Below are 17,500 nucleotides of genomic sequence, written 5' to 3' on the forward strand. Positions count from 1 at the left end.
ATGAAACAACACAGTGGAACTGGCTTGGAGGACCAGAGTTGAGGACACTATGGTCTCTTCCAGTTCAATGTCATGTCATTCAGTCTGACGAGGCTCCAGCAACCTCTCAGGGAGGTCTGTGTTTGGGGGTGTGGCTTATAGGTTAGTAGGTGTGGCTTATATGTTAGTAGGTGTGGCTTATAGGTTAGTGGGTGTGGCTTATAGGTTAGTAGGTGTGGCTTATATGTTAGTGGGTGTGGCTTATAGGCTAGTGGGTGTGGCTTATAGGCTAGTAGGTGTGGCTTATAGGCTAGTAGGTGTGGCTTATATGCTTAGTAGGAGGCCAAAGGTGTCCGCATGCTTCCCAGAGGAAACAGTTCAGAAGAGTTTGTGGACATATTATGACAAACAAAATATTTAAGTTGCATTTTACATTTCGGTAAGGTTTTGATGGCTGTTCGAGCACTCAACATTTTATAGGCTAAGTAGGTGGCACAGGCACTTCTTGGGGTTCCAAGGACCAAGTTTGGTAAATAATGCCCTACAGTCTCCTCAATGTCAAGGTCAGTCCATTCTGTTTGAAATGCTGCCCTACAGTCTCCTCCATGTTAACTACAGTCTCCTCCATGTTAACTACAGTCTCCTCCATGTTAACTACAGTCTCCTCCATGTTAACTACAGTCTCCTCCATGTTAACTACATTCTCCTCCATGTTAACTACAGTCTCCTCCATGTTAACTACAGTCTCCTCCATGTTAACTACAGTCTCCTCCATGTTAACTACAGTCTCCTCCATGTTAACTACAGTCTCCTCCATGTTAACTACAGTCTCCTCCATGTTAACTACAGTCTCCTCCATGTTAACTACAGTCTCCTCCATATTAACTACATTCTCCTCCATGTTAACTACAGTCTCCTCCATGTTAACTACAGTCTCCTCCATGTTAACTACAGTCTCCTCAATGTTAACTACAGTCTCCTCAATGTTAACTACAGTCTCCTCCATGTTAACTACAGTCTCCACCATGTTAACTACTGTCTCTTCCATGTTAACTACAGTCTCCTCCATGTTAACTACAGTCTCCTCCATGTTAACTACAGTCTCCTCCATGTTAACTACAGTCTCATCCATGTTAACTACAGTCTCCTCCATGTTAACTACAGTCTCCTCCATGTTAACTACAGTCTCCTCCATGTTAACTACAGTCTCCTCCATGTTAACTACAGTCTCCTCAATGTTAACTACATTCTCCTCCATGTTAACTACAGTCTCCTCCATGTTAACTACAGTCTCCTCCATGTTAACTACAGTCTCCTCCATGTTAACTACAGTCTCCTCCATATTAACTACAGTCTCCTCCATGTTAACTACAGTCTCCTCCATGTTAATTACAGTCTCCTCAATGTTAACTACAGTCTCCTCCATGTTAACTACAGTCTCCTCAATATTAACTACAGTCTCCTCCATGTTAACTACAGTCTCCTCCATGTTAACTACAGTCTCCTCCATGTTAACTACTGTCTCCTCCATGTTAACTACAGTCTCCTCCATGTTAACTACAGTCTCCTCCATGTTAACTACAGTCTCCTCCATGTTAACTACAGTCTCCTCCATGTTAACTACAGTCTCCTCAATGTTAACTACAGTCTCCTCCATGTTAACTACAGTCTCCTCCATGTTAACTACTGTCTCCTCCATGTTAACTACAGTCTCCTCCATGTTAACTACAGTCTCCTCCATGTTAACTACAGTCTCCTCCATGTTAACTACAGTCTCCTCCATGTTAACTACAGTCTCCTCCGTGTTAACTACAGTCTCCTCCATGTTAACTACAGTCTCCTCCATGTTAACTACAGTCTCCTCCATGTTAACTACAGTCTCCTCCATGTTAACTACAGTCTCCTCAATGTTAACTACAGTCTCCTCCATGTTAACTACAGTCTCCTCCATGTTACCTACAGTCTCCTCCATGTTAACTACAGTCTCGTCCATGTTAACTACAGTCTCCTCCATGTTAACTACAGTCTCCTCCATGTTAACTACAGTCTCCTCCATGTTATCTACAGTCTCCTCCATGTTACCTACAGTCTCCTCCATGTTAACTACAGTCTCGTCCATGTTAACTACAGTCTCCTCCATGTTAACTACAGTCTCCTCCATGTTAACTACATTCTCCTCCATGTTAACTACAGTCTCCTCCATGTTAACTACAGTCTCCTCCATGTTAACTACAGTCTCCTCCATGTTAACTACAGTCTCCTCAATGTTAAGGTCAGGTCATTCTGTTTGAAAAGGCTCCAGCAACCTTTCAGATGGGTTTCTGTTTGAGGGTGTGGCTTATAGTCTTAGTGGGTGTGGTTTATAGGTTAGTAGGAGATGCTCATATACTAAGAGGGTTGGCTCAGACTAGACAAGGGTGTGGTTTATAGGCTAAGAGGGTGTGGCTTAAATGCTAAGAGCTGTGTGGCTTAGATACTAAAGGGTGTGGCTTTAGAAGAAGACATATGCTGAACAGAATCACAGCAGTTTCCATGGTTTCATACACCTTGCCTTCGGTTAAAGTTGACTAAAAGTAGCTCAGTAAAGCATTCAACCACATTCCCAATAGAGTTACATAGTGATCAGGTGAATTATGCCACAGAACATTATAATCTCTGAAAAAGTTAATTTTATTCCAAAAAGATATTTATTACAGGTATATTCACCAACTATAAATCAGACATTAATACTATAGCTCAATCCAACATAGTAAATCCATACCAGTAAAATGTAGACATTTTCAAATGGTAAATACAAATTACATTGTAAAAGAAGACACAAAAAGTTGAGTTAACACTTGAAATGTTGTGTTAAAAGATCTCTCATTCATATATGTATATATTCTTAATAACATTTCCTTCCTTAGATTTACTTAGAGGAGCAAAAACAGAGCTCTGTCTGTCATAGTTGAAGTGTACCTATGATGAAAATTACAGGCCTCTCTCATCTTTTTAAGTGAGAGAACAATGGGTGGCTGACTAAATACTTTTTTGTCCCACTGTATAGGACAATACATTATATGTAACCATATGTACAAACACTCCAACATATCAACATTATTTATATATACTCATATACATACATTGACTACTACTAATGTTGATAATCTGATATTATGATGTTGGCATTACAGTACTCATATAAGAGTTGGTCACTGATTGGCTGAGAAGACACAATCAGTACACAGGAAACCCACACGAACTTCCTGTTGTTGTTGCCATGGTGCTGTCATTCAGCCTGAGGAAGAGAGTCCAATGGTTATTATTTGAGGTACAGGTCTCACTGCTGGTATTGATGGATGGTATAGGTCTCACTCTGCTGGTATTGATGGGTGGTATAGGTCTCACTCTGCTGGTATTGATGGCTGGTATAGGTCTCACTCTGCTGGTATTGATGGCTGGTATAGGTCTCACTCTGCTGGTATTGATGGCTGGTATAGGTCTCATTCTGCTGGTATTGATAGATGGTATAGGTCTCACACTGCTGGTATTGATGGGTGGTATAGGTCTCACTCTGCTGGTATTGATGGGTGGTATAGGTCTCACTCTGCTGGTATTGATGGAAGGTATAGGTCTCACTCTGCTGGTATAGATGGCTGGTATAGGTCTCACTCTGCTGGTATTGATGGCTGGTATAGGTCTCACTCTGCTGGTATTGATGGCTGGTATAGGTCTCACTCTGCTGGTATTGATGGCTGGTATAGGTCTCATTCCGCTGGTATTGATAGATGGTATAGGTCTCACTCTGCTGGTATTGATGGAAGGTACAGGTCTCACTGCTGGTATTGATGGCTGGTATAGGTCTCACTCTGCTGGTATTGATGGCTGGTATAGGTCTCACTCTGCTGGTATTGATGGCTGGTATAGGTCTCATTCTGCTGGTATTGATAGATGGTATAGGTCTCACTCTGCTGGTATTGATGGAAGGTATAGGTCTCACTCTGCTGGTATTGATGGCTGGTATAGGTCTCACTCTGCTGGTATTGATGGCTGGTATAGGTATCACTCTGCTGGTATTGATGGGTGGTATAGGTCTCACTCTGCTGGTATTGATGGCTGGTATAGGTCTCATTCTGCTGGTATTGATAGATGGTATAGGTCTCACTCTGCTGGTATTGATGGAAGGTATAGGTCTCACTCTGCTGGTATTGATGGCTGGTATAGGTCTCACTCTGCTGGTATTGATGACTTGTATAGGTCTCACTCTGCTGGTATTGATGGGTGGTATAGGTCTCACTCTGCTGGTATTGATGGGTGGTATAGGTCTCACACTGCTGGTATTGATGACTGGTATAGGTCTCACTCAGTTGGTCTTAATAGCTGGTATAGGTCTCACACTGCTGGTATTGATAATTTGTATAGGTCTCACACTGCTGGCTTTGAAGGCTGGTATTGGTTTTGAAAGCTGGTTAATGTCTCACTCTGCTGGTATTGATGGCTGGTATAGGTCTCACTCTGCTGGTATTGATGGCTGGTAATGGGTCTCACTCTGCTGGTATTGATGGCTGGTAATGGGTCTCACTCTGCTGGTATTGATGGCTGGTAATGGGTCTCACTCTGCTGGTATTGATGGCTGGTAATGGGTCTCACTCTGCTGGTATTGATGGCTGGTAATGGGTCTCACTCTGCTGGTATTGATGGCTGGTATAGGTCTCACTCTGCTGGTATTGATGGCTGGTATAGGTCTCATTCTGCTGGTATTGATAGATGGTATAGGTCTCACTCTGCTGGTATTGATGGAAGGTAATGGGTCTCACTCTGCTGGAATTGATGGCTGGTATAGGTCTCACTCTGCTGGTATTGATGGCTGGTATAGGTCTCATTCTGCTGGTATTGAAAGATGGTATCGGTCTCACTCTGCTGGTATTGATGGAAGGTACAGGTCTCACTGCTGGTATTGATGGCTGGTATAGGTCTCACTCTGCTGGTATTGATGGCTGGTATAGGTCTCACTCTGCTGGTATTGATGGAAGGTATAGGTCTCACTCTGCTGGTATTGATGGCTGGTATAGGTCTCACTCTGCTGGTATTGATGGCTGGTATAGGTCTCACTCTGCTGGTATTGATGGAAGGTATAGGTCTCACTCTGCTGGTATAGATGGCTGGTATAGGTCTCACTCTGCTGGTATTGATGGCTGGTATAGGTCTCACTCTGCTGGTATTGATGGCTGGTATAGGTATCACTCTGCTGGTATTGATGACTTGTATAGGTCTCACTCTGCTGGTATTGATGGGTGGTATAGGTCTCACTCTGCTGGTATTGATGGGTGGTATAGGTCTCACACTGCTGGTATTGATGACTGGTATAGGTCTCACTCAGTTGGTCTTAATAGCTGGTATAGGTCTCACACTGCTGGTATTGATAATTTGTATAGGTCTCACACTGCTGGCTTTGAAGGCTGGTATTGGTTTTGAAAGCTGGTTAATGTCTCACTCTGCTGGTATTGATGGCTGGTATAGGTCTCACTCTGCTGGTATTGATGGCTGGTAATGGGTCTCACTCTGCTGGTATTGATGGCTGGTAATGGGTCTCACTCTGCTGGTATTGATGGCTGGTAATGGGTCTCACTCTGCTGGTATTGATGGCTGGTAATGGGTCTCACTCTGCTGGTATTGATGGCTGGTAATGGGTCTCACTCTGCTGGTATTGATGGCTGGTAATGGGTCTCACTCTGCTGGTATTGATGGCTGGTAATGGGTCTCACTCTGCTGGTATTGATGGCTGGTAATGGGTCTCACTCTGCTGGTATTGATGGCTGGTAATGGGTCTCACTCTGCTGGTATTGATGGCTGGTAATGGGTCTCACTCTGCTGGTATTGATGGCTGGTAATGGGTCTCACTCTACTGGTATTGATGGCTGGTAATGGGTCTCACTCTGCTGGTATTGATGGCTGGTATAGGTCTCACTCTGCTGGTATTGATGGCTGGTAATGGGTCTCACTCTGCTGGTATTTATGGATGGTATAGGTCTCACTCTGCTGGTATTGATAATTTGTATAGGTCTCACACTGCTGGCTTTGAAGGCTGGTATTGGTTTTGAAAGCTGGTTAATGTCTCACTCTGCTGGTATTGATGGCTGGTATAGGTCTCACTCTGCTGGTATTGATGGCTGGTAATGGGTCTCACTCTGCTGGTATTGATGGCTGGTAATGGGTCTCACTCTGCTGGTATTGATGGCTGGTAATGGGTCTCACTCTGCTGGTATTGATGGCTGGTAATGGGTCTCACTCTGCTGGTATTGATGGCTGGTAATGGGTCTCACTCTGCTGGTATTGATGGCTGGTAATGGGTCTCACTCTGCTGGTATTGATGGCTGGTAATGGGTCTCACTCTGCTGGTATTGATGGCTGGTAATGGGTCTCACTCTGCTGGTATTGATGGCTGGTAATGGGTCTCACTCTGCTGGTATTGATGGCTGGTAATGGGTCTCACTCTGCTGGTATTGATGGCTGGTAATGGGTCTCACTCTGCTGGTATTGATGGCTGGTAATGGGTCTCACTCTGCTGGTATTGATGGCTGGTAATGGGTCTCACTCTGCTGGTATTGATGGCTGGTAATGGGTCTCACTCTGCTGGTATTGATGGCTGGTAATGGGTCTCACTCTGCTGGTATTGATGGCTGGTAATGGGTCTCACTCTGCTGGTATTGATGGCTGGTAATGGGTCTCACTCTGCTGGTATTGATGGCTGGTATAGGTCTCACTCTGCTGGTATTGATGGGTGGTATAGGTCTCACTCTGCTGGTATTGATGGGTGGTATAGGTCTCACTCTGCTGGTATTGATGGCTGGTAATGGTTCTCACTCTGCTGGTATTGATGGCTGGTAATGGGTCTCACTCTGCTGGTATTGATGGCTGGTAATGGGTCTCACTCTGCTGGTATTGATGGCTGGTAATGGGTCTCACTCTGCTGGTATTGATGGCTGGTAATGGGTCTCACTCTGCTGGTATTGATGGCTGGTAATGGGTCTCACTCTGCTGGTATTGATGGCTGGTAATGGGTCTCACTCTGCTGGTATTGATGGCTGGTAATGGGTCTCACTCTGCTGGTATTGATGGCTGGTAATGGGTCTCACTCTGCTGGTATTGATGGCTGGTAATGGGTCTCACTCTGCTGGTATTGATGGCTGGTAATGGGTCTCACTCTGCTGGTATTGATGGCTGGTAATGGGTCTCACTCTGCTGGTATTGATGGCTGGTAATGGGTCTCACTCTGCTGGTATTGATGGCTGGTAATGGGTCTCACTCTGCTGGTATTGATGGCTGGTAATGGGTCTCACTCTGCTGGTATTGATGGCTGGTAATGGGTCTCACTCTGCTGGTATTGATGGCTGGTAATGGGTCTCACTCTGCTGGTATTGATGGCTGGTAATGGGTCTCACTCTGCTGGTATTGATGGATGGTTTCAGTCTCAAAATGCTGGATTTAATGGATGCGTAGGTACTGTAGTCAGAGAGAGCCATAGAGATTATCTGTTAATATTAATTAGATATCATATTACATTATATTATTATATATTATGTATTGCTGCTCTTTACCTTCTGTATTTAATGATTCTATCTGCCACTGAAAATACTCTTTCAATATGGCTGGGTTACCAAATACATGGACTACAAATCAAGATGGCCACCCAAAGTAAAACTACAACACCCACTCTGACTGTAGTCTGCTCTCTGCTGTCACTTCCCCTGCTGGTCGTCCTGTTCAGAGGAACCTGAGTCTCAGTTGGAGCTGCAGAGGAAGAGTTATCACCATTAAAACACCAAGTTTGAGGTTAAACTAGGACATATCAGTTAAAAGATAGTAGATGTTTACATATTGTCAAAATGCTTTTTTTAAATGCAGGTAAAAAAAATGAAATAATTTGCAAAATAACTAAGATTGATTAGGAATGCCCACTTAAAATATGAATTAGTGAAAAAGTGAATGAGAAAGTGAGAATGTGTTTACCTGTTGTTCTGCAGAAGGAGTAGACACAGAAAAGGGAGAGGAGAGCAGACACAGGACACAGACTGAACAGCAACATCCAACACAGACCACAGTCTACATCAGGGGAGGAAGAGGACTCAGGAGGACTGATGTCTGGACACAACATTAAACAGAAACAGAACTACACTATTAGAAACAATCAAGACCTTCTCAATGATATATTGACAGTCATGACTCTTGGTTGTTTAAAAATGAATTTTAGGAGACATTTCAATGAGTTTAGATTAGTCTCAGAGGGTTCATTCAAAATAAGTTACACACCAATACTAATACAATATTAATAACACCAAAGATACAGACAGAAGATAAAGACAGAATTATAACTGTTCTTACCAATTGAAATCCTAGTGGTGATGTTTCCATAGTGGTACAACTCTTTCTGTTCAATCACTCCTTTCCCTCCAACATCCACGACCTTGTTCTCCTTCGTCCCACAGTAGTAGAGTCCCAGGTCAGACTCAGTGATGTTCTCAATCAGTAGATCATAGGAGTTGTTAGAGGGGTTCCACACCAAATTATATCCAGGGGGAAAGATGTAACTAAACAACTTAGTTGAAATAACTAGAGGAGGCTGGTACTTGTGAGAACAGTTCCTATACCACATAATATAAACTCCAGTAGTTCTGTTACAGTCACAGTAGAGAGTGATGTTGTCTCCTGGTCGGACTCTCAGCTCCACCTCTGCTGCAGAGATCCCATCCTGACTGGAGGACACAGCACCTACAGGGAGCAGAGGAACAGTGTTAGGATGAACTGACTGGAGGAAACAGCACCTACAGGTAGCAGAGGAACAGTGTTAGGATGAACTGACTGGAGGAAACAGCACCTACAGGGAGCAGAGGAACAGTGTTAGGATGAACTGACTGGAGGAAACAGCACCTACAGGGAGCAGAGGAACAGTGTTAGGATGAACTGACTGGAGGAAACAGCACCTACAGGTAGCAGAGGAACAGTGTTAGGATGAACTGACTGGAGGAAACAGCACCTACAGGGAGCAGAGGAACAGTGTTAGGATGAACTGACTGGAGGAAACAGCACCTACAGGGAGCAGAGGAACAGTGTTAGGATGAACTGACTGGAGGAAACAGCACCTACAGGGAGCAGAGGAACAGTGTTAGGATGAACTGACTGGAGGAAACAGCACCTACAGGTAGCAGAGGAACAGTGTTAGGATGAACTGACTGGAGGAAACAGCACCTACAGGGAGCAGAGGAACAGTGTTAGGATGAACTGACTGGAGGAAACAGCACCTACAGGGAGCAGAGGAACAGTGTTAGGATGAACTGACTGGAGGAAACAGCACCTACAGGGAGCAGAGGAACAGTGTTAGGATGAACTGACTGGAGGAAACAGCACCTACAGGGAGCAGAGGAACAATGTTAGGATGAACTGACTGGAGGAAACAGCACCTACAGGGAGCAGAGGAACAGTGTTAGGATGAACTGACTGGAGGAAACAGCACCTACAGGGAGCAGAGGAACAATGTTAGGATGAACTGACTGGAGGAAACAGCACCTACAGGGAGCAGAGGAACAGTGTTAGGATGAACTGACTGGAGGAAACAGCACCTACAGGGAGCAGAGGAACAGTGTTAGGATGAACTGACTGGAGGAAACAGCACCTACAGGGAGCAGAGGAACAATGTTAGGATGAACTGACTGGAGGAAACAGCACCTACAGGGAGCAGAGGAACAGTGTTAGGATGAACTGACTGGAGGAAACAGCACCTACAGGGAGCAGAGGAACAATGTTAGGATGAACTGACTGGAGGAAACAGCACCTACAGGGAGCAGAGGAACAGTGTTAGGATGAACTGACTGGAGGAAACAGCACCTACAGGGAGCAGAGGAACAGTGTTAGGATGAACTGACTGGAGGAAACAGCACCTACAGGGAGCAGAGGAACAGTGTTAGGATGAACTGACTGGAGGAAACAGCACCTACAGGGAGCAGAGGAACAGTGTTAGGATGAACTGACTGGAGGACACAGCACCTACAGGTAGCAGAGGAACAGTGTTAGGATGAACTGACTGGAGGACACAGCACCTACAGGTAGCTGAGGAACAGTGTTAGGATGAACTGACTGGAGGAAACAGCACCTACAGCTAGCAGAGGAACAATGTTAGGATGAACTGACAGGAGGAAACAGCACCTACAGGTAGCAGAGGAACAGTGTTAGGATGAACTGACTGGAGGAAACAGCACCTACAGGGAGAAGAGGAACAGTGTTAGGATGAACTGACTGGAGGAAACAGCACCTACAGGTAGCAGAGGAACAGTGTTAGGATGAACTGACTGGAGGAAACAGCACCTACAGGGAGCAGAGGAACAGTGTTAGGATGAACTGACTGGAGGAAACAGCACCTACAGGGAGCAGAGGAACAGTGTTAGGATGAACTGACTGGAGGACACAGCACCTACAGGTAGCAGAGGAACAGTGTTAGGATGAACTGACTGGAGGAAACAGCACCTACAGGGAGCAGAGGAACAGTGTTAGGATGAACTGACTGGAGGAAACAGCACCTACAGGGAGCAGAGGAACAGTGTTAGGATGAATCACAGAATGTCATTTTGACATCATAAACTTCTCCTCGTGAAAATATTAACGTCTTGTCTTTTCCATAGTCATCACAACATCACAATAATAAGATAACAAATCTGTTCAATCATAAAACCACATCAAGAAATTATCTATCATCCAGCTATGAGGCCCAGTAAAAAGTTACTCACATAAGAATGTCATCAGAGCGACACACAGCCTGTCCATCTGGTGGGTCTGATGGTCTGATGGTGACTGTCAGAGAGTAGCTGGGTCGTTGAGTAACAAGGTCTTTGCTGCTTATTTCCGTGTTCATGACTAGATGTACTTTACCATGAAAGGACATACGAGCAGCGATTGGTTCGATCGAGTGGAAAGTTTTCAGCTCGAGATCCTTTTCTCTGAAACCCATGTTGTGACAGGAAGAGGAGGGTCGAGCATCGAGGTCGACAGGTTTCACAACAAAGGGGACGTCAATGGATAATATCTGCTTCTTTGTGGTGGTTTACAAACACTGATGGGCATCAGAGGGCGATCAATTCAACATCTTTTAAAAAACAAACTCAAAACATCCTATCTATGCAGATTACATTGTGATTACTGATTTTGAACTTTGAAGTAAATCTTAAGAGACAGAGGCCTAAAGTTGGCCAATCAGCTTTAGTCAGAACGCATCAAACCTGTAGTTTACTGGATTAGAATAACAGTAGAAATCCTGAGCCAGTCGATATGAACTAGTTATGATATCATCTAGTTTAGGGGGTGTGACTTTTAGAGACTGACATCTTGGTTCCTCTTTAAACAGGAAAAGACAGTTGTTGTCCCTGGTCCAGTGGTTCACACCACAACACTGTTGTCATGGAGACCCACGAGGTCACAGGACACAACATGACTAGAGATTCTGAATCTATGTTACTTTTCATGATGGATCTTTGTATTTACAACACTTAACTATGGTGGAGATAAAAGTTAACTACAATACCCAAGATGCATTGGAGTATGTGCTAAATACCCAGTGTTAAACAGTACTTGTTACAACAATCAGATGAATGATCTCTGTGTTTATCAATGAACAGTGGACAATCAGTTAACATCCACACTCTGGTCAATATGTGTGAAGGGGAGAGATTTATGTGACACATGAACTTGTAATAACAATGTTTAGACTCTCTTCCTCAGGCTGAATGACATCTCCATGGCAACAACAACAGGAAGTCAGTGTGGGTTTCCTGTGTACTGAGTGTGTTCTCTCAGCCAATCAATGACTAGCTCTTATATGAGTACTGTAATGCCAACATCATAATATCAGACTGAGGGGTTAAGGGGGGACTGGGTTTCAGGTTAGAGGGGAGGACTGAGGGGTTAAGGGGGAACTGGGTTTCAGGTCTGAGGGGAGGACTGAGGGGTTAAGGGGGAACTGGGTTTCAGGTCTGAGGGGAGGACTGAGGGGTTAAGGGGGAACTGGGTTTCAGGTCTGAGGGGAGGACTGAGGGGTTAAGGGGGGGCCTGGGTTTCAGGTCTGAGGGGAGGACTGAGGGGTTAAGGGGGAACTGGGTTTCAGGTCTGAGTGGAGGACTGAGGGGTTAAGGGGGAACTGGGTTTCAGGTCTGAGGGGAGGACTGAGGGGTTAAGGGGGAACTGGGTTTCAGGTTAGAGGGGAGGACTGAGGGGTTAAGGGGGAACTGGGTTTCAGGTCTGAGGGGAGGACTGAGGGGTTAAGGGGGAACTGGGTTTCAGGTCTGAGGGGAGGACTGAGGGGTTAAGGGGGAACTGGGTTTCAGGTCTGAGTGGAGGACTGAGGGGTTAAGGGGGAACTGGGTTTCAGGTTAGAGGGGAGGACTGAGGGGTTAAGGGGGAACTGGGTTTCAGGTCTGAGGGGAGGACTGAGGGGTTAAGGGGGAACTGGGTTTCAGGTTAGAGGGGAGGACTGAGGGGTTAAGGGGGAACTGGGTTTCAGGTCTGAGGGGAGGACTGAGGGGTTAAGGGGGAACTGGGTTTCAGGTCTGAGGGGAGGACTGAGGGGTTAAGGGGGAACTGGGTTTCAGGTTAGAGGGGAGGACTGAGGGGTTAAGGGGGAACTGGGTTTCAGGTTAGAGGGGAGGAGAGGGGTGAGGGGTTAAGGGGGACCTGGGTTTCAGGTCTGAGGGGAGGACTGAGGGGTTAAGGGGGAACTGGGTTTCAGGTTAGAGGGGAGGACTGAGGGGTTAAGGGGGGGGCCTGGGTTTCAGGTCTGAGGGGAGGACTGAGGGGTTAAGGGGGAACTGGGTTTCAGGTCTGAGGGGAGGACTGAGGGGTTAAGGGGGAACTGGGTTTCAGGTCTGAGGGGAGGACTGAGGGGTTAAATGCTATTTAAGTCTGTACAAACCACAACCAGTTCTATCTTCTTGTCACGTGTCAAATGCTTCACCAGCGCTACTGTGGCCCTGCAAATGTTTGTGTGTGTGTGTGTGTGTGTGTGTGTGTGTGTGTGTGTGTGTGTGTGTGTGTGTGTGTGTGTGTGTGTGTGTGCGTGCGTGCGTGCGTGCGTGCGTGCGTGTGTGTGAGTGTGAGTGTTTGGGTGTGTGTGTGTGTGTGTGTTACCTCTGCCTCTCTGTCCTCTGGGAGGGAGGGGGTGGTTTGGTGCAGACCTGCAGAAACCACAATTGTTTTCCATCACTGTCACACGTCACTTGGTCACCTACTGTGGCATACGCTGGTGTGTGTGTGTGTGTGTTGATGTCTCTGGAAAGAGAGAGAGGGGAGACCAGAGAGAGAGGGAGGGGGAGTCAGAGAGAGAGACAGAGAGAGAGAGAGAGAGAGAGAGAGAGAGAGAGAGAGAGAGACAAAGAGAGAGAGAGGAGAGAGAGACAGAGAGAGACAGAGAGAGAGACAGAGAGAGAGAGAGAGACAGACTAGACCTCCACAGGCCCCCCCTTAACCCCTCAGTCCTCCCCTCAGACCTGAAACCCCGGCCCCCCCTTAACCCCTCAGTCCTCCCCTCAGACCTGAAACCCCGGCCCCCCTTAACCCCTCAGTCCTCCCCTCAGACCTGAAACCCAGGTCCCCCCCTTAACCCCTCAGTCCTCCCCTCAGACCTGAAACCCAGGCCCCCCCCTTAACCCCTCAGTCCTCCCATCAGACCTGAAACCCAGGCCCCCCCTTAACCCCTCAGTCCTCCCCTCAGACCTGAAACCCAGGCCCCCCCCCCTTAACCCCTCAGTCCTCCCATCAGACCTGAAACCCAGTTCCCCCTTAACCCCTCAGTCCTCCCCTCAGACCTGAAACCCAGTTCCCCCTTAACCCCTCAGTCCTCCCCTCAGACCTGAAACCCAGTTCCCCCTTAACCCCTCAGTCCTCCCCTCAGACCTGAAACCCAGGCCCCCCCCTTAACCCCTCCCTACAGAGCAGCAGCACTAGCTGAGTAAACCACAGCTGCACAAAAAGGACTCGGCATACATATGCAATCATCATCTGCACACCCCCACACAGTACACAGGAAACCCACACTGACTTCCTGTTGCCGTTGCCATGGTGTTGCTAAACTATCACACTCTCGGTCTCGGTCCTATTTGTTGTCCTACTAATCCTGAATAAAAAGAGATTGTTAGATACAGAAATACATCCACAAAGACAAAGAACTACATTTGGTTTAGCTGTTAAAATACATCTGGCTTGGATGTACCGTCTCATCCACTCCAGAGCATCATGGTCATTGTAGTTTCTGGTTGTAGTTTCTGGCTGCCTTCAAGTCTGGCTGCAAACTGTGGATGAAAGTGGGTGAGAGAAGTCGAGGGAGGTTCATCTGCCACAGTAGAAAGTTGGACACTGTAGTGTTTTTACAACAGCAAGACACAGATCAACATGACAGTGTCAACACATCCTCTATAGAGCATTATGGTTATTGTAGTTTCTGGTTGTAGTTTCTGGCTGTTTCAACATGACAGTGTCAACACAGCTGCTGGTGTTTCTGAACGTGTTTCTGTTTCAGTCACATCCTCTATAGAGCATTATGGTTATTGTAGTTTCTGGTTGTAGTTTCTGGCTGTTTCAACATGAGAGTGTCAACACAGCTGCTGGTGTTTCTGAACGTGTTTCTGTTTCAGTCACATCCTCTATAGAGCATTATGGTTATTGTAGTTTCTGGTTGTAGTTTCTGGCTGTTTCAACATGACATTGTCAACACAGCTGCTGGTGTTTCTAAAGGTCTTTCTTTATAAATGTGTAAATAAACGTTATTATAGCCCCAACATAACGTGTGTACAATTAATTGGTTAGAGAAAGGTCTCAAATATCACTTTCATTTATATCCTTGAAGCTTGAGAACCACGACAAGGAGGTTTCTGTTTCAGTCACGTCTTTCACCACGTTCCAATAGGTCAAACAAAAACAGCCCAATGATTGGTTGAGAAATAGTCCCTCCCACAATGCAGGTGATGGTCACATGGTCCAGTTGGTGAGAAGCAACTGCAGCGACTTCATCAACATCTGCATGACCTTTGATCACATGGTTTTAGTCAAGTTCATACAGCCTCCATGTTGTCGGAAGTCGGACAATTTTTATAACCATAATGCAACACACTTTGTAAAGCGGAGACCAACGATGTTCACCAACTCGACAAAAGTGATCCACTGTTGCGCGCCCATGGTTTTCAAGTCAGGATGAGGCCAAGATGTTTGATGGGTAAATTCTACATTTTGGGACTCCTGAAATAGTTCATACAAATCAGGATTTAAATGTTTTGATTAATAGAAGTTCATTGTTTGATAAATCAGGATACAGAAAGAGACCAGCCTTATCCTCTGTCTCAAGATCAATCCAACATTAATACTGACAGGATACAGATATAGAGACCAGCCATATCCTCTGTCTCAAGATCAATCCAACATTAATACTGACAGGATACAGATTTAGAGACCAGCCTTATCCTCTGTCTCAAGATAGGCCTCTGTCTCAAGATAGGTCTCTGTCTCAATATAGGTCTCTGTCTCAAGATAGGCCTCTGTCTCAAGATAGGTCTCTGTCTCAATATAGGCCTCTGTCTCAAGATAGGTCTCTGTCCCAAGATAGGTCTCTGTCTCAATATAGGTCTCTGTCTCAAGATAGGTCTCTGTCCCAAGATAGGTCTCTGTCTCAATATAGGTCTCTGTCTCAATATAGGCCTCTGTCTCAAGATAGGTCTCTGTCCCAAGATAGGTCTCTGTCTCAATATAGGTCTCTGTCTCAAGATAGGCCTCTGTCTCAAGATAGGTCTCTGTCTCAATATAGGCCTCTGTCTCAAGATAGGTCTCTGTCCCAAGATAGGTCTCTGTCTCAATATAGGTCTCTGTCTCAAGATAGGTCTCTGTCTCAAGATAGGTCTCTGTCTCAATATAGGCCTCTGTCTCAAGATAGGTCTCTGTCTCAAGATAGGTCTCTGTCTCAATATAGGCCTCTGTCTCAAGATAGGTCTCTGTCTCAAGATAGGTCTCTGTCTCAATATAGGCCTCTGTCTCAAGATAGGTCTCTGTCTCAATATAGGTCTCTGTCTCAAGATAGGTCTCTGTCTCAAGATAGGTCTCTGTCTCAATATAGGCCTCTGTCTCAATATAGACCTCTGTCTCAAGATAGGCCTCTGTCTCAATATAGGTCTCTGTCTCAAGATAGGTCTCTGTCTCAAGATAGGTCTCTGTCTCAAGATAGGCCTCTTTCTCAAGTCATCTCTATCAAGGATCAAAGTGACATCAAAATTAGTGTTTGGTTCTTCATGTTGTGTTTAACGATGTTGCAGTAGGTTGACTTTGACCATGTGCTGCTAGTTAGGTGTTGCTATCTACAACGACCACCTCAAAGGAGCTGAATATGTCGGTGTGAAACGTGTTTACTTCGATGCTAAACCCTCCCCTTCATGTCACACAAAAAGTGTACCACGAGCTGAAAACTTTCCATTCGATCGAACCAATCGTTGCTCGTATGTCCTTTCATGGTAAAGTGTATCAAGTCATCATCACGGAAATACGCAGCAAAGACCCAGCTACTCTCTGACAGTCACCATCACACCATCAGACCACGAGATGGACGGGCTGTGTGTTTCTCTCATCACTCTCTTGTGTAAGTAGCCTTTAGAATGAGTTTCACTGGGCCTCACAGCTGCACGATCGATCATCGTCTGATGTGGGGGTTTTAGGTTCCATTTCCTCTGTGGAAGTGGTTCAATCTTGAACCCAGAAGGTATCTACCGAGAACCAAAAATGTTTATTTGAAATGTTCTCGTATGGGGACAGTTAAAGAACCCTTTGAGGTTCTAGATAGCACCTTTTTTACTAAGAGTGTAGTGTGTTCGTGCTGTTACTTCGCATCCTATCTTTGTCTATGGAGGACGATGGCATGCTACAGCTCTCTGTTGTTGCTACAGCTCTCTGTTGTTGCTACAGCTCTCTGTTGTTGCCACAGCTCTCTGTTGTTGCTACAGCTCTCTGTTGTTGCCATCGCTCTCTGTTGTTGCTACAGCTCTCTGTTGTTGCCATCGCTCTCTGTTGTTGCCACAGCTCTCTTTTGTTGCTACAGCTCTCTGTTGTTGCTACATCTCTCTGTTGTTGCTACAGCTCTCTGTTGTTGCTACAGCTCTCTGTTGTTGCTACATCTCTCTGTTGTTGCTACATCTCTCTGTTGTTGCTACAGCTCTCTGTTGTTGCTACATCTCTCTGTTGTTGCTACATCTCTCTGTTGTTGCTACAGCTCTCTGTTGTTGCTACAGCTCTCTGTTGTTGCTACAGCTCTATGTTGTTGCCATCGCTCTCTGTTGTTGCCACAGCTCTCTTTTGTTGCTACAGCTCTCTGTTGTTGCTACAGCTCTCTGTTGTTGCCATAGCTCTCTATTGTTGCCATAGCTCTCTATTGTTGCCATAGCTCTCTATTGTTACCATAGCTCTCTGTTGTTGCCATAGCTTTCTATTGTTGCCATAGCTCTCTGTTGTTGCCATAGCTCTCTGTTGTTGC

General features: G+C 45.7%; 1 protein-coding gene across 1 annotated transcript; it reads right to left on the reverse strand.

The window, feature by feature from the left end:
* Positions 1 to 7,331: 7,331 nt before the first annotated feature.
* On the reverse strand, positions 7,332 to 10,930 carry LOC135536714 (uncharacterized). Its single transcript, XM_064962974.1, has 5 exons — positions 10,737 to 10,930; positions 8,341 to 8,727; positions 7,969 to 8,100; positions 7,673 to 7,749; positions 7,332 to 7,461 (listed from the first exon to the last, which is right to left on the reverse strand). Exons 1-5 carry the CDS (start codon positions 10,771 to 10,773, stop codon positions 7,444 to 7,446), a joined length of 651 nt encoding a protein of 216 aa, XP_064819046.1. The 5' UTR covers positions 10,774 to 10,930; the 3' UTR covers positions 7,332 to 7,443.
* Positions 10,931 to 17,500: the final 6,570 nt, after the last annotated feature.

The sequence above is a fragment of the Oncorhynchus masou genome, unplaced genomic scaffold, assembly GCF_036934945.1.
Source record: "Oncorhynchus masou masou isolate Uvic2021 unplaced genomic scaffold, UVic_Omas_1.1 unplaced_scaffold_653, whole genome shotgun sequence".
NCBI classification, from domain to species: Eukaryota; Metazoa; Chordata; class Actinopteri; order Salmoniformes; family Salmonidae; genus Oncorhynchus; species Oncorhynchus masou.

What these genes read in the sequence shown, in the direction of transcription:
- LOC135536714 (XM_064962974.1), bottom strand. Translation starts at nt 10,773, where the DNA reads ATGGACAGGCTGTGTGTCGCTCTGATGACATTCTTAT. An exon ending in CACCACTAGGATTTCAATTG is followed by an intron (nt 8,101 to 8,340) that starts GTAAGAACAGTT and finishes TGTTGTGTCCAG; the next exon opens with ACATCAGTCCTCCTGAGTCC. An exon ending in CTCCTTCTGCAGAACAACAG is followed by an intron (nt 7,750 to 7,968) that starts GTAAACACATTC and finishes CTTCCTCTGCAG; the next exon opens with CTCCAACTGAGACTCAGGTT.